This window comes from Martes martes (genome assembly GCF_963455335.1).
Source record: "Martes martes genome assembly, contig: scaffold_380, whole genome shotgun sequence".
NCBI classification, from domain to species: Eukaryota; Metazoa; Chordata; class Mammalia; order Carnivora; family Mustelidae; genus Martes; species Martes martes.
In genome coordinates, this window is record NW_027666688.1 from 1,843 (window position 1) to 28,917 (window position 27,075).

General features: G+C 35.1%; 1 protein-coding gene across 1 annotated transcript in view; it reads right to left on the reverse strand.

The window, feature by feature from the left end:
• Positions 1-283: 283 nt before the first annotated feature.
• LOC308337841 (GRIP and coiled-coil domain-containing protein 2-like) overlaps positions 284-27,075 on the reverse strand; it is a 40,912-nt gene continuing 14,120 nt past the window's right edge. Inside the window, exons 8-18 of the mRNA XM_080831380.1 lie at positions 26,612-26,712; positions 26,419-26,517; positions 19,194-19,313; positions 14,558-14,722; positions 14,140-14,244; positions 13,337-13,499; positions 5,154-5,254; positions 4,989-5,066; positions 3,686-3,823; positions 2,490-2,608; positions 284-904 (exon numbers count right to left, since the gene is read on the reverse strand). Coding sequence (XP_080687506.1) covers positions 724-904; positions 2,490-2,608; positions 3,686-3,823; positions 4,989-5,066; positions 5,154-5,254; positions 13,337-13,499; positions 14,140-14,244; positions 14,558-14,722; positions 19,194-19,313; positions 26,419-26,517; positions 26,612-26,712 — 1,370 coding nt within the window. The 3' untranslated portion in view covers positions 284-723. The remainder of the gene's footprint in view (positions 905-2,489; positions 2,609-3,685; positions 3,824-4,988; positions 5,067-5,153; positions 5,255-13,336; positions 13,500-14,139; positions 14,245-14,557; positions 14,723-19,193; positions 19,314-26,418; positions 26,518-26,611; positions 26,713-27,075) is intronic.

Here is a 27,075-nt window from a genome sequence, read left to right on the forward strand (position 1 = left end):
CAACAGATATTACCACGCAATTTCTTCATTACAGGAATTCAAATTTCCTTGTTCACAATAATCTGTTCCTCCTGCCAATACCCCTGATGCCTATTTAAAGTACTGATTAACAAAAGGTAACAATATGACAAGTTGAAAACAGTTGCAAAGGTAAGTGCCATATTCTTTTTGAGTCAGCAGCTGTGTGAATGTTTTCCTCTAGAGAAAAAGAAAAATGCTTGTAATTTGACACCTGAGTTGGAAAGTGGTTTTTTCCTTTCTTTCTTTCTTTCTTTTTATTTTTAAAGAAACATTCTGTCCATGAAGGCCAAAAGAGAAACAGATTACTGGATGAACAGATAAAATTAACTGTTCTTAAAAAAGTGAAGTATATAAAAACAATCAAAATGGGAGGGGGCTTTAAGGTAGAAAAACAAAGTTACTAAGCCTCTAGAAATATCTATTTCTTCTTCTTCTTCTTTTTAAGATTATTATTTATTTTTTAGAAAGAGGAAAAAGAGGCAGAGGAAAAAGATCCCAGGAGCTCCATTTCACGACCCTGAGATCATGACATGAGCAGAAATCAAGACTCAGACACTTAACCAACTGAGTCACCTAGGTGCCCCCAGAAAGATCTATTTCTTATTTTCAATTTGTATTTATCCCAAGGAACAACACATTAGGAATTCCAACAAAGAAACATTTTGCTGCCCAGCGCAAACACTGTTAGTACTGCCAGCAACCTTACTTTTCCCGGAGTTCTGCTTCTTTGGACACAGTTTCCTGAAGCATCTTGTTATGCCGTTCTAGGAGAGTATCATGTTCAGACTGTAATGTTTGAAGTTCAGAAACATTGATCTGTAAGTTATTCTGGGTGTCCTGTAATTTGATTTTTAGTTGATCAATCAGCATTTCCAGGTGTTCTCTGAAACAAACAGTTTTACAAAAAGTTTTAGAAGAGGTAAACCTGATTTTGTGGTTTCAAATAAATTTTATTACTTTAATCATTTCATTTTTTAATGTCATACACTTGCTATTATTATGGACGATTCTTTTTTTTTTTTTTTAAAGATTTTATTTTTATTTATTTCAAAGACAGAGATCACAAGCCAGATAGAGATTACAAGTAGGCAGAGAGGCAGGCAGAGAGAGAGGGGGAAGCAGGCTCCCTGCCGAGCAGAGAGCCCGATGCGGGGCTCGATCCCAGGACCCCGGGATCATGACCCGAGCCGAAGGCAGAGGCTTTAACCCACTGAACCACCCAGGCGCCCCTATTATGGACGATTCTAAAGGAAATCGAATAACTGGGAGAATTCGAAGACTAGGATTAAATATATGTTATAGTCAGATTTTACATCCTAGGCCCTGCAGATTTTCAAAACATCTCTGAACTTACAAATTTCATACTCAAATGGAGAAGAGACTATTAAATACCATCAAATGGCCTACTGTGTTATAGCACTATGCTTTTAAAAAAATTACGTAGTTGTAAGCCAACCATTATGAGAATGGTATAAAAAACAAATAGTGAATGCCCCTCATTCTGTCTCAACTGATACAATTCACTGAGTTTCCTTTTTTAGAAAAAACTATCTTATGCATAAGAAAACAGAAGGAATGTAAAACATTACATTAAAATAATATGAATCCAAAATTCCAGCATAATCAAAAAAGGCTCTTGCAAATGCTGACATTTTCGTATTAAAGGTGTCAATATTCAATTTCACTTTGAAATTTGAAGATGAGCTATTAACAGAGAAAATATCTCATTTTTCAGTCTACAGTTCCCATATTTAATAAATATTTGAATGAAAAGCATCATACAAACACTGCAGATATTTAGTCCTACTTAGAACAGTAAGAGGCAGATGTAAAATTACTTTGAATACTGAACCTCTACTTAAAAAACAAAGCACACATGCTATAGATTATCCTATTTCATATTCCTAGTGTATTTTTGAATAATTTAAAAATGATCTGTATGTTAAAGATGCGATAAACAAGATACCACTGAAACATAATTGAGAGAGCCATAAATTTAAGAAGAAAAATGTAATTCTAGGCTAGAATTTTGTACAGAATTTAAAACTTTTTGAAATAAATAAAATGTTTTTAAGCAATTCTTTTTAGCCTAATTAATGGTGGGTATATCAAGGAAGCAATTTTATTCTTCTATTTCTCAGTTTTCAAAATTGGAAAAACTAATTATAATGTAATTTTAATGTATTTCTGCTCTAACCGGTTCCTGCTACAACAAGATAACACTACTTAGCCTATTTTCTGGTTTCGCTGCTTACATATTAGTTTTATGTGTCTGTAACAGTGCCCTTCAGAGAGATGTTTCCCTGTTGCTGCCTGGAGAAAGAATGAAGCCAAGAAACTCTGCTCTCATTACATGTAAAATTCCTCAGTCAAATGAAATCAAAGCAGGATTCTCAGCCTACTTGGTAGAGAATCTATTTTGGAGGAAAGGGGGGAACCCTGGATGTTTCTTTTAATTTAGACCTTACCTTTCTTTAACTCCCTCAGTTTCAGTCTGAGACACAGATTTATTTTTCTGTTGTTTTAGAACATTGTGAACTCGGACTTTGTAGCTCTCAAATTCAGAGGTTATAGCAGCTTGTTCTGCCTATAACATTTAAAAGAAAGAATAATTTTTCCATTGCAGATTCATTGTAACATAATCTTATTTTCTTTCAGAGTAATGATTTAAGATGAAAATGTGTTTTAGAAAATGAGTAAAGTGTCCAACACTCCTTAGCCCCTTGATTAACTTCCTTTAAAAAGTGTGCTTCTGTTGGCCTTAAAACTTTTTTTTTAAAAAGGTTTTATTTATTTGAGAGAGAGAGAGAGCAAAAGCAGGGGGAGGGGCAGAGGGAGAGCAGACTCCCTGCTCAGCAGGAAGGCAGACACATGGCTAGATCCCAGTTCCCTAGGATAAGGATCTGAGCCAAAGCCAGACACTTAACCAACGGAGCCACAAGGTGCCCAAGTCTTAAAACCTTTTAAAAGCATTTGAATGATAGAATTTTGTTTGACAAAAGATGTTTCTACCATGTTCTCCTCCTGGTAGCGTCAGTACCCATAAATTTTATAATGGCACTATTTGCCTTTGAAACCTTAGAAAGATTTTCACATATGGAGAGTTCCTCTTTTCATAAATACAAGAAAAATAAATTCAAAGAAATTAAGCCACTCGAACTTCAGATTTCCAAAGAGAGCAGGAAAAATGAAATTTTAGGTCTTCTACTTTCCCAGTGTGATCTTCTGGGACCCTTCTGCCAAACTGGCTCATATCAAAGCTGCACCTCTCACAAAGCTACTGTACTGGGTCTGCTTTGCATGCCGAAGAAAGTAGGCCCTCACAACCATTCTATCAGAGTATTAGTTTATGATCATTTGGCCCTCAGAAAGAAGTATATAAAGCATAAATTTAAAAGAAAATAACTCTTACACACAGAAATTGCAAAACAAGTTTAAAATGGAAACAACATGTACCCACGTCTTCCCTTTTAACAAAAAAAAGGTTATGCAAGTGACAGGATTGGATGGGGTTGGGGTTCAGGTCAGATGAGCTGCAACAGGTACTTACTTTTAACAAGTGCTCTTAAACAACAGCAAATCCTAAAAGGCGAGACCACAGCCCTCATGTGAACTGCCTGCTAGGTGGTAACATCTGTCTGCTGGGTCTGTGTGAGGCACGTACCTTGGCAACGCGGCACTCTTCCTGAAGGGCTGTCACTTTCTGCTGGTATGCGCTCAGTGTGCGCTGGTGCTGGTCCGCAGAGGTCTTCAGGTGTTCGTGAACTTTGTGCTTCTCGGAGGTTATTTCAGCCAGCTGAATCTGGGGCAAAACCTTTCAATTAAGCTCTAGTAAACTGGCTAAAGAGACTTTCCTTAAAAACATACTTGAGTTTTGTTTTTTTTTTTAAGATTTTATTTCTTTATTTGACACAGAGAGAGAGATCACAAGTAGGCAGCAAGGCAGGCCGAGAGAGAGAGGAGGAAGCAGGCTCCCTGTTGAGCAGAGAGCCCGATGTGGAGCTCAATCCCAGGACCCTGAGATTATGACCTGAGCTGAAGGCAGAGGCTTTAACCCACCCAGGCACCCCTAAAAACATACTTGAGTTTTGAATCATGAGTGTATATAAGTGATAAAAAACTACTATTACTGAAAGAGTACTGGGAATATAATAGAACATTTTCCCAATAAATTATTTCAGTTTTCCTTAAATTAAAACCACGATTAAAAAAAATTCCAGACTGTTTGTTACAGTTCAACATTTATTGAATACATATAAAAATATACACAAATAGTATAAGTAGATATAAAGATATATAAATAGATATAAAAATATATATAGGTATCTAGATAAAAATATAAAAATGGGTATAAAAATACACATTAATAGATAAAACTATATGTAGATATGATTTATATATAAGCATATATAAAATAGATGTAAAAAATATATAAATATGTAAATTATAGCTATAGAAATAGATATATAAATATATATTATAAATAGATATGCTATAAATATATACTATAAATAAATATATACACATTATATATAAAATATATAGATATAAAATATATAAATAATATAAATATACATATAACATGTATACACATACATATATAAAACCATTTTTATTCTTTTTTTTTGTTAAACCATTTTTATTCTTGTGACTTTCAGAAACTCAGATCATATAAAAAGCTCAGATGCAGGTCTGGGGCCATGTTTATTTTATATTTTATGTTATATTTATTTTTACTGCCCCAAAGATTTCCAAAATCCCCTTTAGCTTAAGCTACATCTTAAGGGGATACTCCAGTTATATGCCATACTTACTGCTTCTACTTTTTCAAATGAAGGATATCTAGGGGGAAAAAATGTGTGTGTATAAAAATATGTACGTAAAGATATTTAAAAAATTCCCCACATAGTAGCTTACTTCTATGTGGAAATTTTTTTGTAAATCCTAAAAAGTAAAAAGAATCTTACTTTATAGACTTCTACTTGTTGCTGGCTTGCCTCCAGTTCACCCTTCAAAGTTGCTTGAAGTATTAAGTGATCAGTTTCCTACAGAATTAGAATTTTGATTAAATTTAAAAAAGAAGTAATTAATAAATACATACAATGAAATATGGAATTGGGAAATTAACATACTGCTTGCTTTGAATCTGCCAGTTCTTTTTTGGTTTTCACAAGCAACTGCTTGATTTTGGTGTTTTTTTCCTCATATTGTTGCACTGAAGACTGTAGTGAAGCTAGCAAAGAAAATAATTACAGAACAGATTAAACAGTTTTTTTAAATAAGGTACCCAGCTTTTATTTTTTTTTTTAAAGATTTTATTTATTTATTTGAGAGAGAGAGAGATAGATCACAAGCAGGCAGAGAGGCAGGAAGAGAGGGGGAAGCAGGCTCCCTGCTGAGCAGAGAGTCTGATGCGGGGCTTGATCCCAGGACCCTGAGATTATGACCTGAGCAGAAGGCAGAGGCTTAACCCACCGAGCCACCCAGGTGCCCCTGAACAATTTTTTGAAGATTTATTTATTTACTTTAGAGAGAGAGAAAGAGCACGGGGGGGGGGGAGGGGGGAGGGGCAGAAGGAGAGAATCTCAACCAGACTCTGTGCTGAGCGCAGAGTCCAATGTGGGGCTTGATCTCATGACCCTGACCTGAGATCATGACGTGAGCTGAAACCAGAGAGTCAGCCATTCAAATGACTGTGCCACCCAGGTGCCCTTAAATAATTTTTATGAATGAATTTAAATAAATGGATGATAAGTCTTTCCTCTTGGTATTAACCCATCTTCAAAAGAAACTTGTTTTTTAAAAAAATAAATAAATAAAAGAAACTTGTCTTAGTTTTTTATTCTGAAATATTTCAAACATACATGACAACTGTGACAACAGTAAAATAAACTCACTGTACCTATCAGTCAGCTTTAACAATTACCAATACATGGCCAATCTTATTACCCAGAACAGGACTGTGGCCCATAGGTTAAAATCTGGCTGCTGTCTGTTTTGTAAAGAGTTTTATTAGAACACAGTCAAGCTTATTTATTTACATACTGTTCATAGCTGCTTAACACAATGATGGTTATAGAGACTACAAGATGGCCTGCAAAGCCCAAAATATTTACTGTCTGGCCCTTGATAGAAAAAGTTTGCCAACTCCTAACCTATACCCTCGCCTAATCCTTGTGCCCTCCTGGTTCTGTTTTGTTTGTTTGTTTTTGATTCTTCACAAGAAATCCTTTGTAAATATTTCAGTATGTACCTTTAAAATGAAGTTATATACATAGAGTATATCAAAAAGATAAAAACTTTAGTTTTAAGAAGTTCCTCAAAAGTGGGACTATGTATTTCCAATTGTATCACTGCAGAGGCACACACCTGGTTGTTTTTGTGATACTAATTGTTTTGTAGGATGGGACCGTCAGTGACAGTTCACTAAGGAACAAACTGAACCATGATAAAAACAAAAAACTTTTACGCTAACAGTACCTATGATCTAGACCATAGATCTAGATCATGGTCTAGATCATAGGTACCCCAAAATCTGGCCACAGCCTGTTGTGAAAGAAATAAAGAGTATATGATGGAGACCATGGGGCCTGTGAAGCCATGAAGAAAGATTTCCTGGTTCTTCAAGAAAAAGAGTGCTTGACACCTGGTCTAGGCCAGTTATATCAGCACTATGTAATTGTGCTACTAAAATATCTTATAAGCAATGATTAACTTTATGTAGTTAAACCCATGTATATAGACCTTATTACTTGGTAAACATGAACAGGAATACTGTAAGAATATTATCTTAGCTATGCCTTTTTATGATAAGTCTAATTTAGTTATTTCCTGGCAACTATTTGCTCAATTCTGAAAAGTATTTTATAAAGCACAAACTACATACGAAACCTTTGTTAAGTGCTCTAGGAATAGTGATTAGATATAGTTAGTTCCTGAGCTCAAAGGATAAAAATGAAATTGGGGGAAAATATTTCACATAATAACATAAAACAAAACATAAATGTTACAAAAGAAATTTGTCCACAGGGGCTAAAGGTTATACAAAGTTTGCAAAGGACAAGGAAAATTTCATAGAACAGGAAACATTTAAGATTAGGAAGGGTTCTAAAGGGTGGGCATGAGGTAGGAGGGGGAGGGCATGAAAGGAGATTTCCTTTATAGAAGAGATACAGTTACAGAAAAACACAACAAATCATGTCTCAGGGAAAATGAGCAGTCCTCTATCTGTGAGAGAGTAATGAGAATTAAGGTGGAAAGTTAGATGCTGGAGGGGTCTCAGATTAAATGTGTGTTGCTCATTTATTAGGCAACATTTTTTTTTCTTTTTTCACAGAACATTGTCCAGAATGCTTCCTATCCTTTTCCTACTCCACTGCAACTCCTTAACTCAGCTTTCCAAGACCTTTGCTCCCATGAGCCTGGTGGCTTTTGACAGATTCTATACCATTCTAATTAATCTGATATGCTGGCAGACCAATCTTTCTCCATTGTCTTCAAAAAGGACCCAAATATATTCTGGTTGATTTCAGGTACTTCACAAATTGGATCAAAAATGTCTTCCTCATTATACTTCACTTCTCCCTAACAGGTCAAGCCTTTCACTCCAACTGGTCAAGACTTCTAAAATTATACTATATTTCATTCTGCTCATTCATTTTGCTGTATTTCATGGCTTCAGAAAGGAATACCCTTTTTCAGTCTGCTCTTTCTCTCCAAACCTTACCTTTAAGATCTACTTCGAGCCCCAACTTGTGATTGTTTGAATTTACAGAATCTTCTCCCTCTGAAATCTTTTTTTTTTTTTTTTTAAAGATTTTATTTATTTGACAGACGGAGATTACAACTAGGCTGAGAGGTGGGGAGGGGGGGGAAGCAGGCTCCCTGCTGAGCAGAGAGCCCAATGTGGGGGCTCGATCCCAGGACCCTGGGATCATGACCTGAGCTGAAGGCAGAGGCTTTAACCCACTGAGCCACCCAGGCGCCCCCGCCCTCTGAACTCTTAAAGAGCACTCACTGCTTGCACTCATTTCTGTACTTACTTATCAATGAGACGTGGATGGCCTTCTTGAAAAAGCTTGCCTTTTTAGTTTTTCTAAGGTATCAACAGCTTCTCTTTCAGCTTAGTTAATGATCAAAAATATACACATTCACTAATTCACAAAACCAAATATTTACATTGCAGGAATATAACCCAGAGCTCTACTATTCAATTTGCATCAGGAAAATAGTTGGAAAATATGGTATGTGCATAACGAAAGATATATACATAATGAATTGTCTGGAAACTCTACAATCCGTTCAATTACCTGAGTATTCTAAATTTTTCCCCTGGATGCAGGTATGTCATCAGAACTCTGCATATGGGGCTTCAATGCTTTGTTTATTCATGGAATCACCTTTACTGATTTGGCTACAGGCTGAATGAAATACTACAAAGTAGTCAAGGGAGATGTGCTACTTTATTTATTATGGGAATGCCACTGAGAATACAAGTCCAGATTATCAGTGGTTTCTGTTAAAATTAAATATAAAATGGATACAGGGTTTGAAAATTGCCTGAGTAGATAAAACCATTTAAGCCACACAAGTGAAACTTAATTTAGCTCATTCTGCAAAATAAGTGAACTTGTTAATCTGGAAACCCCCACTGTAATAAGCAATCATTGTAAAGGTTAAATTCGCTTGTTTCACTTTATTTTAAAGATATTTTATGTGTGTGTGTGCGTGTGTGTGTGTGTGAGAGAGAGAGAGAGAGAGAGAGGGAGAGAATGAGCGCCCAAGTAGGAGGAGCAGCAGGCAGAGGAAGAAGCACGATCCCCACTGAGCAGGGAGCCCAATGTGGGACTCGATCGCAGGACCATGAGATCATGACCTGAGCCGAAGGCAGATGCTTAACCAACTGAGTCACCCAGGGGTCCCTCGTTTCACTTTATAAGCCATTCTAGGCTATTAGTCTTTGAATTTGAAAACTCCTAGTTCATGGTCTGTTTTTATATGTAAAATAGATTCTTACCAAACATTATTTATTGATTTGGTGGCTTTAATTTGGCTATTTCTGGGAGTTTGATATTCCTAAGGTAGCATTAACTTCAAAAATCACATATGAGACTTTTGAAAACACAGATTTCAAGGCCCCACCTTTTTAAGATTCTGATTCTTTACATTTGTGCCTGGGCTTTCTAAAAAGCTCTGTGGATACACAGTGATATTTAAGTTAGGTCTTGGAGCACTGTCGCATATGACACAGTGGTCCTTTTATTAAAAATGTCTTTAAAAAAACTTCTCTCACACATCTAAGTACCAGGAAAAGCTGTGTTGCTGACGAGCATCACATCTGCATGGCTTCTGGGAAGCTCAAAGCCAATTTATGGAGACCTTAGTGATACCAAAAGTACACAAAACATATACTTTATGTCTTGATCTTATATCTGACTTCACTGTATAGTCCTACATCTCAATGTTTCCTTTTATCCCATTTCCTCATCATTTATGTATCTAAAATCTTGTACAGTAATATCTTTGCAGCCAACGAAAATCATTTTATGGAACTTCAGCTTCTCATCAGGAGGGAGTAACAAGACTTAGATATACCTTCTGCTGTAAACAATTAGAAAACTGAACAAACTATATTAAAATTCCTGAAATCTAGCTGTGATCTCTGAGAAGGTAAATAAGGTGAGCCCTGTTATAGTTCTAGCTTTCTGTCTGGAGGCAATTTCTGGACTGTGGAACAGGAGGGGAATCCCAAATAGAGCAGTAGTCTTGCTGAGATGCAAGAATAATGACTGGGGAAAGAACAGTGAATACGGAGCTACAACTGGAACAATTCCCAGGGCTCACAGAGGGCTATAAATTGTTCCCACCAGCCAAAGTAAAGAGACTTCGTTTAATACACGGGCACTCAGTAGACATCAGAAGATTCCCCACCTTAGGTGAGGGACTGAACTAAATCTATAGGAAAGTGTACGCCACACTTATTTTAAAAAAGATGAAAAACAAGCCACAAAAGGATAAAAGTGATCCACAAATGACCTGACAAAGTTTAACTCTGTAAATGAATACAAAAAATCTAGCATTCAACAATGTAAAATTCACACCAATTTAAAAAATTATTTCCCATGCAAAGAAGCAGGAAAATATTACTTATAACAGGAGAAAAATATAATCAGTAGAATTAGAACAAGAAATTATAGAATATTCTTTAGGATTTGAAGGAAAACATGAACATAATGAAAAGACAAGTGAAAAAAAAAACAAGAACAAAAAAATACAATTGGAATTTCCAGAGATGAAAAATAAGTAAAAATATCACTGGATGGTAATAACATATTAGACCCTGAAGATGAGAGAATTTAAAGGCTATTTAATAAGAAATGACTAGAATCGAAACTATATTCTATTTAATAAAAGTGAAAAAAGGAGAGAAGTGAAGAAAAAAATAAACAGCATCACTAACCTATGAAACTATATCAAGTGGTCTAATGTGTGTAATTGGAGTCTTGGGGAAAAAAAAAAGGAAGAGGATTTAGACCAAAAAATAGTAAAGTAAATAACGGTGAAAAATATGATACATTTGAAGATAACTAGAAAAACTACATATAACAAAGAAACTCTACAAAACACAAGCAGGATATAAACAGTGAAAAAAGACCCACCAAGGCACATCATAAAATTCCATACTCAGCAAAATTATCTTTTTTTTCTTAAACATTTATTCATTTTAGAAAAAGAGATACTGCATGTACCGGGAGGGTAAGCAGGGGAGGGAGAAAGAATCTGAAGCCGACTCCACACTGAGCACAAAGCCCAACACAGGGCTCAATCCCACAACTGTGAGATCGTGACCCGAGCTGAAACAAAGAAACGGATGCTTAACTGACTGAGCCACCCAGATGCTTCCCAGCAAAACTATCTTTTAAAAATGAAGATCTTTTTTTTCAGGCAAACAAAACATTACAGAATTCAATGCCTATAGCCTAAATTATAAGATATGTTGGGGCGCCTGAGTGGCTCAGTTGGTAAAGTGTCTACCTTTAGCTCAGATCATGATCCCAGGGTTCTGGGATCGAGTCCCATGATAGGCTTCTTGCTCAGCAGGGAACCTGCTTCTCCTGCTGCCTGTCGCTCCCCCTGCCTGTGTTCTCTGACAAATAAATTAAAAAAATCTAAAAAAAAAAAAAAAAAGATATGTTAAAAGAAGTCCTTCAAGCAAAAGGAAAGTTTTATTTGATGAAACTTGGATATGGGTGAAGGAATAAAGAGCGCCAGAAATGGTAAATATGTGGGCAAATATAAAAAAAAAAATTCTCTGGTTTTTCATTTCTTTAAAACAGGGATTGGAGGGTGCCTAGGGGGCTCAGTTGGTTAAGCCACTGCCTTCGGCTCAGGTCATGATACCGGAGTCCTGGGATTGCATCCCGCATCGGGGTCCCAGCTCCGATGGGAGTCTGCTTCTCCCTCTGACATTCTCTCCTCTCATGTTCTCTCTCACTCAAATAAATAAATCTTTAAAAAAACAACAGGGATTAGAAAACATTTTAAATGGTGAGATAATAAATATGATAGGCTTGTAGGTGATAGAGTCTCTGTTACAACTACTCAACCGTTCTGAGTAGCATGAAAGCAGCCATAGATGATGCAAATGGACAGAGCTGTGTTTCAATAAAACCTTCATATGACACACAGCTATTGTGGGTCTTGGTTTGCTGATCTCTCTTTAAAAGATAACTATTTTCAAACAAAAATAACACAATTATTATGTCTATGACACATGTAGAAGTAAAATGTATGACAAAATAGCATAAAGGAACAAAAGAGGGAATAAGCAGTATTACTAAGAATCTTAATCTACATATGAAGTGGTATAATTTACTTAGAAGTAATCTGTAATAAGCTCATGACATAAAGCTTAAAGTATCCACTAAAACTAACAAAAGATATAGCTAATAAGCTAATAATGGAGATAAAAATGGCATCATATAAATTACTCAACTGAAAAGAAGGCAGAAAAAGAGGCAAAAGGAAACAAACTATAAGACAAACAGAAACAGTCAGCAAGGTAGTAGGTTTAGACCTAATCACATAAATAATTATGTTAAAAATAAATGACTTACACATTCCATTTAAATAGCAGAGGCTGTCAGCTTGGAGAGAAAAGGAAGACTCAACTATATGCTATCTTAAAGAAACACTATAGACTTAGGTCGAAAGTTAAAGGATGGGAAAAAACATGCCATGTAAACAAGAAACAAAAGAAAGCTGGAGTGGTTATATTAATATCAAAGTGGACTTTAGAAAAAGAAGTATTACCAGTAATAAAAAAACACACCTTACAGTAATAGAGAAATTAAATTACCAAGAGCAAGTAATGATTCTAAATGTATATGTAGCTAATTCCAGAGTTCTTAAATACATGAAGTCAAAACTGACAAAAGTGAAAAGAGAAAGAAACCCACAGTTATGTTCAGGAAATTCAACATGTCTCTCTCAGTACTTGGTAGAGCAGTAGTCAGAAAATCATTAAAAATATAGAAAACCTGAACTGTCAGCTGAATTGATTTAACTGACATTAGTTAGAACACTATCCAACAACTAATACTGAACACGTTTTCAAGTGCCTAAGGAGCATTCACCAAAAGAAATCTTATTCTGGGCCATAAAACAAAACTCAATAAACTTAAAAGGACTGAAATCATACACAGTATGTTCTCTAACCACAAAAGAATTCAGATAGAAATCATTAACAGAAAGACAAGTGAAATTCCGTTAAATGAATTAAACAACACACTTCTGAACAACCCATGGGTCAAAGAGGAAATCCAAAGGAAATTTAAAAATATTTTGAGCTGAATTAAAATCAAAAGTACAACATACCAATTTATGAGATGTGGCTGAAGGGGTGCCTAAAGGGATATATAATTTTACATGCTTGAAGCTAGAAATTATTTTATGGAGAGAATGGAATATAATCACCTCAAAAAGATTTCACTGCTATTTCAATGATCCCACTCTGCTGACAACCAGCAAATCATGGACAAGACCATTTTTTAAAAAATCTTTGTATCACTCATGCAGCAGGTACTTAAGAAATGTTTACGTAAATGACTGCATTATGCACCAACACAGACTGCATTATGCACCAACACAGACTGTACTCAACAACAACAAAAAAGTTTTACAACCCTCCTGGTCCTTAAGAATATTTAGCACTGTGTGAAAGATCTGCTGGCAGTCAAAGACTGGTGAAATGCACAACTAATATTGCTCGCCTGTATTCTGTTATAACGAAATTATGGTAAGGTAAAGTACTCACTCATTTCTTCTTGCAGGGTTCCTTGTTTCTGCTTCTGAATTTTAATTTCTTGCTCCAGATCTTCTATCTTGCTGTTTTTATTAGCTAACTTTTGATTCAGTTCTTTCATCAAACGTTCATAATCAGCTATTTCCATATTCATCAATGTGGTTTGCTGGGCATCCTACACGTATGAGAAATAAAAAATCCACATAATAGTAGATCAGTTAATCTTATTTGTAATATTGCTAATTGCATACCTGTAAATTATGCCAAAGGAATAAACACTTTCTATTAATGCTTTTCTGTAACACAGTAAGTTTACACATCATATGAAGAAGTTACAGTTGGTACCTTCTATTTTTGTACTTTTATAAAGTATTTTCATCAAATTTCATCAGAATTTTCATTAATCACAATTGACAGTTCTACTCATGGAGTTCTTATTTATAAAACATTAACATTTAAGCAACTCTTACAACACCCTGCTTTTTAGCCTCATCTTTGAAAAAAGCAGAGAAAAACTAGTCAAAGTTTTAAGTATAATACGAATTCCAACTTTTGACATTAATTAAAACTTCATGTGTCCTATAATAATCCTGGACAAAAAAATGAGGTATCAAACCATCTGTGAGCCTAGATTATTCTGAGAAGATAGGACTGAGAGAAATCTTAAACTTTCATTCTTTCGAGGCTAACAATTTATACACGATTATGTTAGTTCCTCAAAAACCTCATTTTTGAAATATTTCCTTTCTAAACTATCAGAATTATTTAACACTGTGAATATTGACCTCCGTTTTGAATCTGGTGTTTTATTTTACCTTTCTAACCAGCTCTAATTCTTGCATGGTTTTCTGAAGCTGTTTCTTTTCCTTCCGAAGCTGCAGTTGAAGTTCTTCAAGTTCATTTATGGAACTGGCATGCTCCTGCAATTAAAAATAAAAGTATCACCACTCCACCCCCCAAACAAACCAACATTAAAAACGTATTTGCAAGGGTCTACAGAATAAATCTGACATACTGTAATATAAAAAGCTTGAAAATCTTTTAATATTTAAAAAACATGCATCCCAAAATCATAGCTTGGGATTCTCAACTTCATAGTTGACATACATTATATATAAAGGAATTAATGAACTCTTGTATTCACAAATGCTACTCATTACGAAGTATTTCCTTCACTTAAATGATGAAAATATCACTATATAACATGAACTAATCCCACAGGCCTGTTTTTACCTTTATCTTCTGCTCTTTCTGAAGTTTTTCGGCTTCCAGTTCTTTGTCTGCCACTGCTTTGGCTTTTTGGACTTCTAAAATCTGTACTTCTAATAACTTCGCATTAGACTGCAGTGTCTCAATACGAGCTAAGAGATCTTCATTATCAGAACTTAATTTTTCGCACTAGAATGACAAATGATTCACTACTGTAAACATGTAGAAAATATGTATAGGGGAGGGAGAATAAAATGATACATTATAAGATTACTGGCAGAGTATGAAAATAAAGATTTCAAAAACAATTCCACATAATGTAAAATCAAGAATAAGTTTAAAACGTTATTACTGTTAAAATAGGGCGCCTGGGTGGCTCAGTGGGTTAAGCCTCTGCTTTCGGCTCAGGTCATGATCTCAGGGTCCTGGGATCGAGTCCCGCATCGGACTCTCTGCTCAACAGGGAGCCTGTTCCTCCCCTCTCTTCTCTGCCTGCCTCTCTGCCTACTTATGATCTCTCTCTGTCAAATAAATAAATAAAATCTTAAAATAAATTTGCCAAACATTACAAGAGACCAGGCGCACTGGCAGAGGAAAAGGCAAAAAAGAAACAAAAAGCAAACCAAACACCCAGGGAGTGGAGATTAGAGCAATAGATAAGACAGGAGAGTTGCCAGTTTTTTATCATATTCTTCTCCCAACAATGGGAAGAACAAAATGAAATTGTTTCTATTAATTTTAATGAATTTAATTTTAATTTTTATGCAAAAATTTTGAAATCGAAATATACTTATTACATTTTTCACGTCTGCATTTACTCAATTTAAAATTACCTGAAAAGTCCTCTCAACAAAGTGAGTGTAGAAGAATGTACCTCAACATAATAAAGGCCATATATGATGCGCCCACAGCTACATCATACTCAGTGATGAAAATCTCCTCCTCTCAGATCAGGAACAAGAGAAGATTCCCACTCTTATTTAACATAGTGTTAGACATCCTAGCCACAGCAATAAGTAAGAAAAAGAAAAGGGATCTAAATTAGAAAGGAAGAAGTAAAACTCTATTTGCAGATGACAGGATACTATGTATAGAAAACTCTAAAGACTCCACAAAAAATATGAGGTAATAAATGAATTCAGTAGAGCTGCAGAATATAAGATCAATATACAGAAATCTGTTGTGTTTCTATACACTAATAACAAACTATCAGGAAGAGAAATTAAGAATAAATGATCCCACATAACTGCATCTAAAAGAAAAAAAAAAACCTAATAACAAATTCAACCAAAGAGGTGAAAGATTTGTATATTTAAAACTATAAGACACTGATGAAATGAACTGAAGATGATACAAATAAATGGAAGATATTCTATGCTCATAGTTTGGAAGTATTAATATTTTCTGAAAGTACAAATACTGTTATACTGACCAAAGCAATCTATAGATTCAAAGTGATCCCTATCAAAATCCAATGGCATTTTTCACAGAACTAGAACAACAATTCTAAAATTTGAACAGAACCACCAAAGAGCCCAAACTGCCAAAGCAATCTTGAAAAAGAACAACAAAACTGGAGGTATCATGCTCCCTCATTTCAAAATGTATTATAAAACTATAGCACTCAAAATAGTATGGTGCTGGCCTAATAAGACACACAGATCAATGAAACAGAAAAAAGAGCCCGAAAATAAACCCATGTATATATGGTCAATTCATTTATGACAAAGGAGCCAAGAATATACAATGAGAAAAGGATAGTCTCTTCAATAAATGGTGTTGGGCAAGTTGGATGGACATATGCAAGAGAATGAAATGGGACCACTATCTTTTACCTTACACAAAAATTAACTCAAAATGGCACAAAATTTGAATGTAGGACCTGAAACCGTAAGACTCCTAGAGATTGGCAATAAGCTCCTTGACATTAGTCTTGTCAATGATTTTTTGAACCTGACACCAAAGGCAAAGGCAACAAAAACAAAAATCAACACATGAGACTGCATCAAACTCAAAAGCTTCTTTATAGCAAAGGAAACCATCAAGAGAATGAAAAGGCAACCTACTGAAAAGAAGAAATTATTTGTAAATCTTGTAGCTGATAATGGGTTAATATCCTAAATAAAGACCTCTTACAACTCAATAGCAAAAGACCAAAGAATTCGATTTAAAAATGGGCAGAATATCTAAACAGACATTTTCCTAAAGACACACAGATGGCCAATAGGTACATGAAAAGATGTTCAACATCATGGATCATTAGAGAAAGCAAATCAAAACAACAATGAAATATCATCTCATACCTGTTAGAATGACTATTATTAAAAAAAATATACCAACCAAAAACAAGTGTTGCCAAGGATGTTGAGAAAAGGGAACACTTGTGTACTGCTGGTGAGAATGTAAATTGGTGCAGCCACCGTGGAAAACAATATGGGAAGTTCTTCAAAAAATTAAAAACAGAACTACCATATGATCCAATAGTTCCACTTCTGAGTATTTGTTCAAAGAAAACAAAAACACTAACTCAAAAAGATCTATGTACAGCCATGTTCACTGCAGCATGACTAACAATAGGCAGGCTAAGGACACAACCTAAGTGATCACTGATGGATGAATGGATAAGGAAAATGTGGTGTATCCATACAACAGAATATTATTTGGCCATACAGAGTATGAAATCTTGTTATCTGTGACAACATGAATGGATCTTGAGGGCATTATGTTAAGTGAAATAAGTCAGAAAGAGAAAGACAAATACTGTATGATTTCACTTATATGTGGAATTAAAAAAAAAAGAAGAGCTAAGCCCATAGAGAGAGAGAGGGAGAATATGTGGTTGCCACAGGCACAGGGTGGGGTGTGAGTGAAATCACTGAAGGGAGTCAAGGGGTACAAAGTTACACTTATAAAACAAATAAATAATGAAATGTAATGTACAGCATGGTGCTATATAGTTAATGTTCATAGCAGCAATGTCCACAATAGCCAAACTGTGGAAACAGCCACGATGTCCTTCAACAGACAGAGGGATAAAGAAGATGTGGTCCATATATACAGTGGAATATTACTCAGCCATCAGAAAGGATGAATACCCAACTTTTTTATCAACATGGATGGGACTGGAGGAGATTGTTAAGTGAGTAAGTCAAACAGAGAGAGTCAATTATCATATGGTTTCACTTATTTGTGGAACATAAGGAATAGCATGGAGGACATTAAGAGAACTGAAAAATGAAGGGGGAGAAATCGGAGTGGAAAACGAACCACAAGAGACTATGGACTCTAGGAAACAAACTGACGGTTTTAGAAGGGAGTGGGGTGAGAGGATGGGTGAGCTGGTGATGGGTATTAAGGAGGGCATGGATTGCATGGGGCACTGGGCAAACAATGAGTCGTGGAACAGCACATCAAAAACTAATGATGTACTGTATGGTGACTAACATAACACAATAAAACATTTTTTTTTAAATTTCTCTTCTGTGTTCCAAAATTCATTATTTATGTACCACACCCAGTGCTCCATGGAAATAAGTGCCCTCCATAATATCCACCACCAGGTTCACCCAACCTCCCACCTCCCTCCCCTCCAAAACTCTCAGTTATTTCCTCAGAGTCCACAGTCTCCCATAGTTCATCTCCCTCTCCAATTTCCCCCAACTTTTCTCCTCTCCATCTCCCCATGTCCTCTGTGTTATTCCTTATGCTCCACAAATAAGAAAACCATAAGATAATTGACTCTCTCTGCTCTACTTATTTCACTCAGCATAATCTCTTCCAGGCCCATCCACGTTGATATGAAAGTTGGGTATTCATCCTTTCTGATGGAGGCATAATACTCCATAGTGTATATGGACCACATCTTCCTTATCCATTCATCCATTGAAGGGCATCTTGGTTCTTTCCACAGTTTGGTGACTGTGGGCATTGCTGCTATGAACATTCGGGTACAGATGGCCCTTCTTTTCACTACATCTCTGTCTTTGGGGTAAATAGCCAGTAGTGCAATTGCAGGGTACAAGGGAAGCTCTATTTTTAATTTCTTAAGGAATCCCCACACTGTTTTCCAAAGTGGCTGCACCAACTTGCATTCCCACCAACAGTGTAAGAGAATTCCTCTTTCTTCACATCCTCTCCAACACGTGCTGTTTACTGTCTTGTTAATTTTGGCCATTCTAACTGGTGTAAGATGGTATCTCAATGTGGTTTTGATTTGAATCTCTCTGATGGCTAGTGATGATGAACATTTTTTCATGTGTCTGATAGCCATTTGTATGTCTTCATTGGAGAAGTGTCTGTCCATGTCTTTTGTCCATTTTCTGACATGATTATCTGTTTTGTGTGTGTTGAGTTTGAGGAGTTCTTTATAGATTTTGGATATCAGCCCTTTGTCTATACTATCATTTGCAAATATCTTCTCCCATTCTGTGGATTGCCTCTTTGTTTTGTTGACTGTTTCCTTTGCTGTGCAGAAGCTTTTGATCTCGATGAAGTAATAAAAATTTTTTTACTTTAAAAAGTAAAATCTTAAAATTCTAATTGCAAGAAAAAATTAACTATGTATGGTGACAGGTATTCACTATATACAAATCATGATGTTGTATGCCTGAAACTAAAGTAACATAATGTTATATGTCAATTATATATCAAAAAATTTTACCTGAACAGTTGAATTCCTTAATTGTCTTGTAAGGTCTTCTATGTGATGCTCAAAATTATTAGCACGTTCTTTTTCCACATCCAACTGCTCTGACTGCTTATCATATTCTAATAAAAGATTCTTCAAAAAAAGACAAAAGGATTTAACTTCAGGCAATTACTATACATTCAACCAGTCAGACTATATTATCAAGCCATCTTGAAAGAACATTTATGAGTCTATTGAGTTCATGAGTCCATGAGAACATTTATGAATAAAGCTTAAAATATTTAAATTCAACATTTGGTAGAATAGCTAACTGGCATTATGTAATTAGTATAATTCAGATGACTTTTAGTATGGGGGAACTATTAAAGGGCAAAAGGATTTTACATTTATACAATATAATATCTGCAAATTAAATATTGTAGTCATCAACAAAAAAAAACTTCTGAAACATGAACAACATTTAGAGAAGGAGGAGAAAAAGTTTAACCTGGTTGCCTTCTACCTAAAGAATTCTGATGAGGGAAATGTTTCAGGCCCAGCCTAATAAAAGGTAGAAATGCTAATGGAAGAACATGGGAAGATATTTTATAAAAACAGTCTCTTAAACTCTGTGACAAAATGTTTAACATTTTCTGAACTCTAAAACCAATGGAATTTTCTTTAATATTTCAAGAACAATCAAGAAACTGCCTAGACTGGTCTTTTCGTGACATACTAGCAAATCAGGTTATCCTCCAAAATAGGTACATGAGATTCACTGTTTCCAGATTGTATGTGGGATTTTTTTTTTCCTTTCTCTCCTCTCTTACAAACCCCGTTTTCACTTTTGTTCCTGGAAAACTACTGACTTGTTCTTCACATAAATGAATTTGTGTGAAGAATAACAAAATCTTTCTGAGTTTTCTTTGAAAGTTTATTTTGGGAAGCCTAAAAAGTGGCCTTCATCCAGACCAGGACCTCTTGAGTCCTTCGCTCCCCCTCCCAGTCTCCTCTGAGGTCTCCTGTTTGACAATTATATGCTCTTTCTGGTTCCTGCTTGCCAAATCTGATTCTTTTTTTTTTTTTTTAAAGATTTTATTTATTTATTTGACAGGGAGATCATATGTAGGCAGAGAGGCAGGCAGGGAGAGAGAGGAGGAAGCAGACTCTCCGCGGAGCAGAGACCCTGATGTGGGGCTCGATCCCAGGACCCTGGGATCATGACCCGAGCTGAAGGCAGAGGCTTTAACCCACTGAGCCACTCAGGTGCCCCGCCAAATCTGAATCTTGGCCAAATCTAATTTTGTTTCTAATTCTGATTTATACATAATTAACTGTTCTCCACACTGGTAGCTGAGTGTTAGAATCTGGGTTTCAACTTTATGGTCTACTCATCTTGTGACAAAGGCAGGAATTGGGAATCTAGAATCTGGCTTAAAAATTTGTTTGTCCATGTTTATTTGTCTGAGGATTGTGTTACTTCCTGGCATATTGAGAAATCATTTGTGTTATTTTCCACAGAGAGAAGATTCCATGTTGTTTTGTATTTGTGTAGATTCCTTTAACTCTATAGATCAGAGCTCTTTATCCTCTTACATTCTAGCTGGTCGTCTTTGTTTTTACTCACTATAGTTCTAACAGTTGTCAAGGGCTGCAAAAATTGAATACCAAAGCAGTCTCTAGTAAATAATTGCTCTCTACAGGAGATTCTGACTATAATCAGCAAAGAATAATTATGAATTATCATCCCTTCAGAACTGTTGCATGTTAGATCTTTAAAAAAACTAATAGAGATGATTATGATAAGCAGTATGAACACTGAAAAAAGAAATTGGCCAAATCTGTAAGTAACCCACAAATTTACTCAGCATCCTAATATTGATGCTCCCTAAGGAGCCTAATGGAGCTCAGTTATAAGTCTGTTTTTATAAAAAGTGATTATCATTCTTTTTTTAAAATTTCATTTTTTATTTAAATACTAGTTAATACATATGGTAAAATCAGTTTCAGGTGTAGAATTTGGTGATTCATCACTTATATATAATACACAGTGCTCATCACAAGTGCCCTCCTTAATACTCATCATTCATTTAGCCCATCCCCCACCCACCCTCAGTTTTTTCTCTACAGTTAAGAGTCTCTTATGGTTTGCATTCCTGTCTTTTCCCTTTCCCCTCTGTTCATCTGTTTTGTTTCTTAAATTTGACATACGAGTGACATCATAAGGTATTTGTCTTTTTCTGACTTATTGTGCTTAGCATAATAAACTAGCTCTATCCACATTGTCGCAAATGGCAATATTTCATTCTTTCTGATGGCTGAGTAACATTCCATCGTATATATATGCCACATCTTTTTTATCCATTCATCTGTCAATGGACATCTGGGCTCTTTCCATAGTTTGACTATTGTTGATAATGCTGCTATAAATATCAGGGTGCACGCGCTCCTTGGAATCACTATTTTTGTATTCTTTGGGTAAATACCGAGTAGTACAATTGCTGGGTCCTATGGTAGTTCTATTTTTAACTTTTTGAGGAACCTCCATACTGTTTTTGAGTAGCTGCATCAGTGTAAGAGGTTGCCCTTTCTTCATATCCTCACCAACATCTGTTGTGTTGTTAATTTTAGCTATTCTGACAAGAGTGAGGTGGCTTCTCATTGTGGTTTTGCTTTGTTATTTCCCTGAGAATGACTGATGTTAAGCATCTTTTTAGAACGTATCTGCTAGGAATGCCTGGGTGGCTCACTCTGCCTTCCGCTCAGGTCATGATCCTAGGGTCCTGCTCAGTGGAGCCTGCCGCTCCCCCTGCTTGTGCTCTTGGGCACTCTCTCTGACAAATAAATAAAAATCTTTAAAAAAAATGTATCTGCTAGTCATCTGGATGTCGTCTTTGGAAAAATGTTCAGGTCTTCTGCCCATTTCTTAACTGGATTATTTATTTTTTGGGTGTTGCATTTGATTAGCTCTTTACAGATTTTGGATACTAACCCTTTACCAGATATGTCATTTGCAAATACCTTCTCCCATTCCGTAGGCTGCCTTTTAGTTTTATTGCTTCCTTTGCTGCATAGAAGCTTTTTATCTTGATGAAGTCCCAATAGTTCATTCTTGCTTTTGTTTCCCTTGCTCCCAGCAAGATGTCTAGTAAGAAGTTGAGATGGCTGAGGTCAAAGAGGTTGCTGCCTTTGTTCTCCTCTAGGATTTTGATGGTTTCCTGTCTCACATTTAAGTTTTCCATTCATTTTGAATTTATTTTTGTGTATAGTGTAAGAAAGTGGTCCAGTTTCATTCTTTTGTAAGTTGTTGTCCGGTTTTCCCAAAATCATTTGTTGAAGAGACCTTTTTCCATTGAGTATTCATTTTGGCTTTCTCAAAGATTAGTTGACCATATAGTTGTGGGTCTGTTTCTGGGTTTTCTATTCTTCTCCACTGATCCATGTGTCTGTTTCTGTGCCAGTAGCATACTGTCTTGATGATTAGTTTGTAATATAGCTTGAAGTCTGGATGTGATGTTTCCAGCTTTGTTTTGCTTTTAATGATCATCATCCTTAAACATATCAGCATTGCTGATTTAATCTTAAATCTTGATGTTTCATCACAAATGGAATCCCTACCCTACTCAAAGATTGAGAAAATTTTATAACTATAAAACTTATTTTAAAAAAAAGTTTTAATAGACTTTTTTTTTTTTTTTGAGTTTTAGCTTCACACCAAATCTAAGAGGAAGATACAGAGATTTCCCATTACCCCTCCACCCCAAATGCAGAGCCTCTGACATTATCAACAAGCCTCACCATGGTGGTCTATTTATTGTAACCAATGACCTTTCAAGGACACGTCATCCTCCAATATCCAGTTTACATTAGGGTTCATTTTTGGTGTTATACATTCTCAAGGTTTGGACAAATTTAAAATGACATACATCCACCATTACAGATTATCATAGAGACAGTTTCACAAGCTAAAAATCCAGAGAGGATTTTTCCACCTATTTCCATTTTTCCTTTTTCCATTCCCCGCCCCCTACCTATTCATTTCACCCACATACCCCTGGGTACCACTGATCTTTTTTCAACTGTCTTTTGCCTTTTCCAGAATGTCATATATTTGGCATCATACATTATGTAGACTCTTCATATTGGCTTCTTTTGCTTAGTAGTGGTATACATATAAGTTTCCTCCACACCTTTTCATGGCTTGATAGCTCGTTTCTTTTTAGTGCTGAATAATACTCCATTGTTTGAATGTACCACAGCTTATCTAGTCACCTACTGAAGGCTACTTTGGTTGTTCCCAAATTTTGGCAATTATAAATGCAGCTGCTGTAAACACCTATGTATAGATTTTTGTGTGGATATAAGTTTTCAACTGCATTGGGTAAATATCAATGGTTACTACTAGATTGTATGGTAAGAAGAGTAGGTTTAGTTTTGTAAGAAACTGCAAAACTTCTCCCCAAATGGCTGTACTTGCTCCTTTGCATCACCACCAGAGTTCCTAAATGAGAGTTCCTATTGCTCCAAGTCCTTGTCAGCATTTGGTGGTGTTGATGTTTAAGATTTTGGCCATTCTAATAGGTGTGATATCAGGTAATAGGTTATCCCATTGTTTCCATTTGTATTTCCTTGGAGTATCTTTTCATATGCTTATTTGCCATCTCTTTATCATCTTTAGTGTGGTATCTGTGAAGTTTTTGGTCCATTTTAAAAATCAGGTTTCTGTTTTCTTACTGTTGAGTTTCAGTGGTTCTTTGTGTATTTTGGGATAACAGTCCTTCACCATATGTATGTCCTTTGCAAGTATTTTCTCTCAGTGTATGCCTTCTCATTCTCTTGATATTATCTTTCACAGAACAGAAATTTGTAATTTAAATGAAGTAGATATAGCTTATCAATTCTTTCATGGATCATGCCTTTGGTGTTCTATCTAAAAAGTCACTGCCATACCCACATTTATCTAGGTTTTATCCAGTTGTCTTCTAGGGATATCACAGTTTTATGTTTTACATTTAGGTTTGTGATTCACTTTGAGTTAATTTTTGTGAAGGATATAAGGTCTGTATCTAGATTCCATTTGTTTTGAATGTGTATGTCCAGTTGTTCCAGCACCATTTGTTGAAAAGATTATCTTTGCTCCACTGTCAAAGAACAGTTGACTATACTTATGTGGGTCTATTTCTGGGTTCTCTATTCTGTTCCACTGATCTATTTATTTATTCTTTCACCAAAACCACACTGTCTTGATTGCTGTAGTGCTATACTAAGTCTTGAGGTAATCCTCCCGTTTTGTTCTTCTTCAATATTGTGTTGCCTTTTCTGAGTCTGACCTGTATCATTTTCCAAAGAACTTTTTACGTTTGTTGAAAGGCATGTCTTTCTTCTCCTACGAGTATTCTCATTATGCAGTAATACTTTCTGTTCTTGTCTCACAGTTCTTTGATATTGTTCTTTTTTCAGTCTTTTGAAATCTCTATTTTAAACAAAGAATTTGGCATACCTGGTCGACCCATGCAGGAAATTAATAAAATATGTCATGGGATTCCTAAAATTGAAAGAAGCAAGCTGCTAATGGCTCATAAAAGACAAATAAGCTTATATTTAAACTTCAAATAGTGTTTTAAAAAATGAATTTGTCAGATACCTTTACATATTAAGGATATTAATCTCTTGTCATATTTTCACGTTAATTTTATATTTTATTATAGTGCAGTCTATCTTTTTCTTTGTAACTTCTTTAATTGCTTTAAGTTTTTAAGAAAGAAAATGTATTTCATATCCAGAACTCAACTGATTAAAGTGTCTTATACTAGGTTTTTAAAAATCCCTTCCACATTTGACAAAATTCTTTAAATCCATCTAGGATTTATTCTGGTGTGTGGGAGTGAAGTAAAAATCTGACTTAATTACTCTAAAGTAGTTATTTAATTCCTTCTTTGTTGGCTTCTATGTTCTCAAATTTTACTGGAATAGTATGTAGCATAGCTTGGTTGGTATTAGAACAGATCTGGAACCACACTGCCTGAATCCAATCCTGGCTTTACTATGTTACTTCCTCTGTGATTTGAGTCTCTTAATCTCTTTGTGCCTTGGATTTCTCACTTGTAAACTGGCAACGTTAGTAACATATTTCTTGGGGTTCTTTCCAGAATTAAGTGTGATAAAGAAAAGTAAAGTGCTTAGAAGAGAGCCTGGCCTAGAAGTGTTTGTTGTTATACAGAAGTCTCTATATCTTCTGTTAATGTCTTATTTTTATATCAGAACTGTATCACATTATTATGGTTTCCTAATAAAATTTTAGCATCTGCTAAATCAAGATGTCCATTTTTGTTTTTCATTTTAAAAATATTAACTACTCTTATAAGTTTATTTTCCATTTGAAGCTCAGAATTATCAAGACTGCCCGATCAAAAAAAATCCTAGATTTTTAGTGAAATTGTTTTGGAGCATGTAAACCAACCTGAAAACTAGTATTTCAAATAATAATAGTTGCCATATATGTGTTTTGCAGTTTTCTTCATGAAGGCCAAGTTTTCTCATTAAAGTTCTTCCAAAATTTTATTTTTTGGCTACTATGGAATTTTCTTCTTTCAATCAGTCCCACTTAGCTACTCTTTTATCCCTACCACCCACTTTTATTGTTCTACACAGTAAGTTTCTTAAATTTTGGTCTACTTATCTATTATTACCACTGAAATTTAAGTCCTAAGAGGGAGGGCAATTAGTTTATTTGGTTAGCTGCATCTCCCTAGAACTCAGTATTCGGCCTGACTGTATAAATATTTGCTGAATAGATACTTAAAAGAACGTAATGGTTTTTATCTTACATTTAATGATGTCATTACAGTCTCATTTTATATTTTTATAATAGATTCTCATTTTAGGTTGACAAGCATTATTACCTCCAAATAATGCATTCATTTTCCTTTTTAAACCTGTTATTTGAGCTTTCAATTTATTCACTTGGCCAGAATATAAAGTAATAACAGTAATAATAGCCATCTTTTCTGTTACTTATTTTATTAGGAAATCCCAAAACAGAATTTTAGTTTTAAAAAATAATAGCTTGAAAGAACTTTAAAGCTTAGACACTTAAAATCTTGACACTAGGATGCTACCACATTACACAAAAACAATAGAAAAAAGGATTCACTAAAAAGTACAAGGTGACTGTGTTATGGACAAGAGTTTTACATTTCTAGTAATATTCTTTAACTTAGAAGTTACAAACATAACTTGCTATTAAAATAACTTTTACCTTATAGCTTTCTGCTCCTTGAATGAGATCTCTCATGGAAGTAGATAACTGATCCTTTTCTGATCGAACCGATTCTAGCTCTTCCCGTAGAGTCTGGGCCTATTTTAAATATATGGTAAGTTTTTTATGGACAGAAAAACTAAATTTTCTAACATGTAAGATTCTTGAATCTTGCATTTTTAAGTCCCCTTACCTCTTTTTTGCTAGAATCTAGTTCTTTCTTTGCCTTCACAGCAACCAGTTTTATCTTATTTATTTTTTCCTCTTTCTCTTTGGATTCTTTTTCCAGATATCCTAAAAACACAAAATGAAAGAATTATACATGAACTCTAAAGGAAAAAAAAATCCAAATTATTTACTTACTTTAGCCTTAGAAATTAACCTTTAATCGGGAACATAAAATCTGTAATTTGGAATTAAAAGTACTGAAATAAGTAGCAAAAAATATTAATATTTTTTAAGTAAAAGCTTATTCATTACCTAAGCAAGGCAAACAATGTAAAAAATGTTCATTTCCTGTAATCCACCAAAATGGTCTACTTTTAAAAAAAATCATTTCATAAGCAGCTAGAAATTGGAGAGGTTGTTAGGACTCTTTTAACATTAGAAGATTTCCTAGAGGGCACCTGGGTGGCTCAGGTGGTTAAGGGTCTGCCT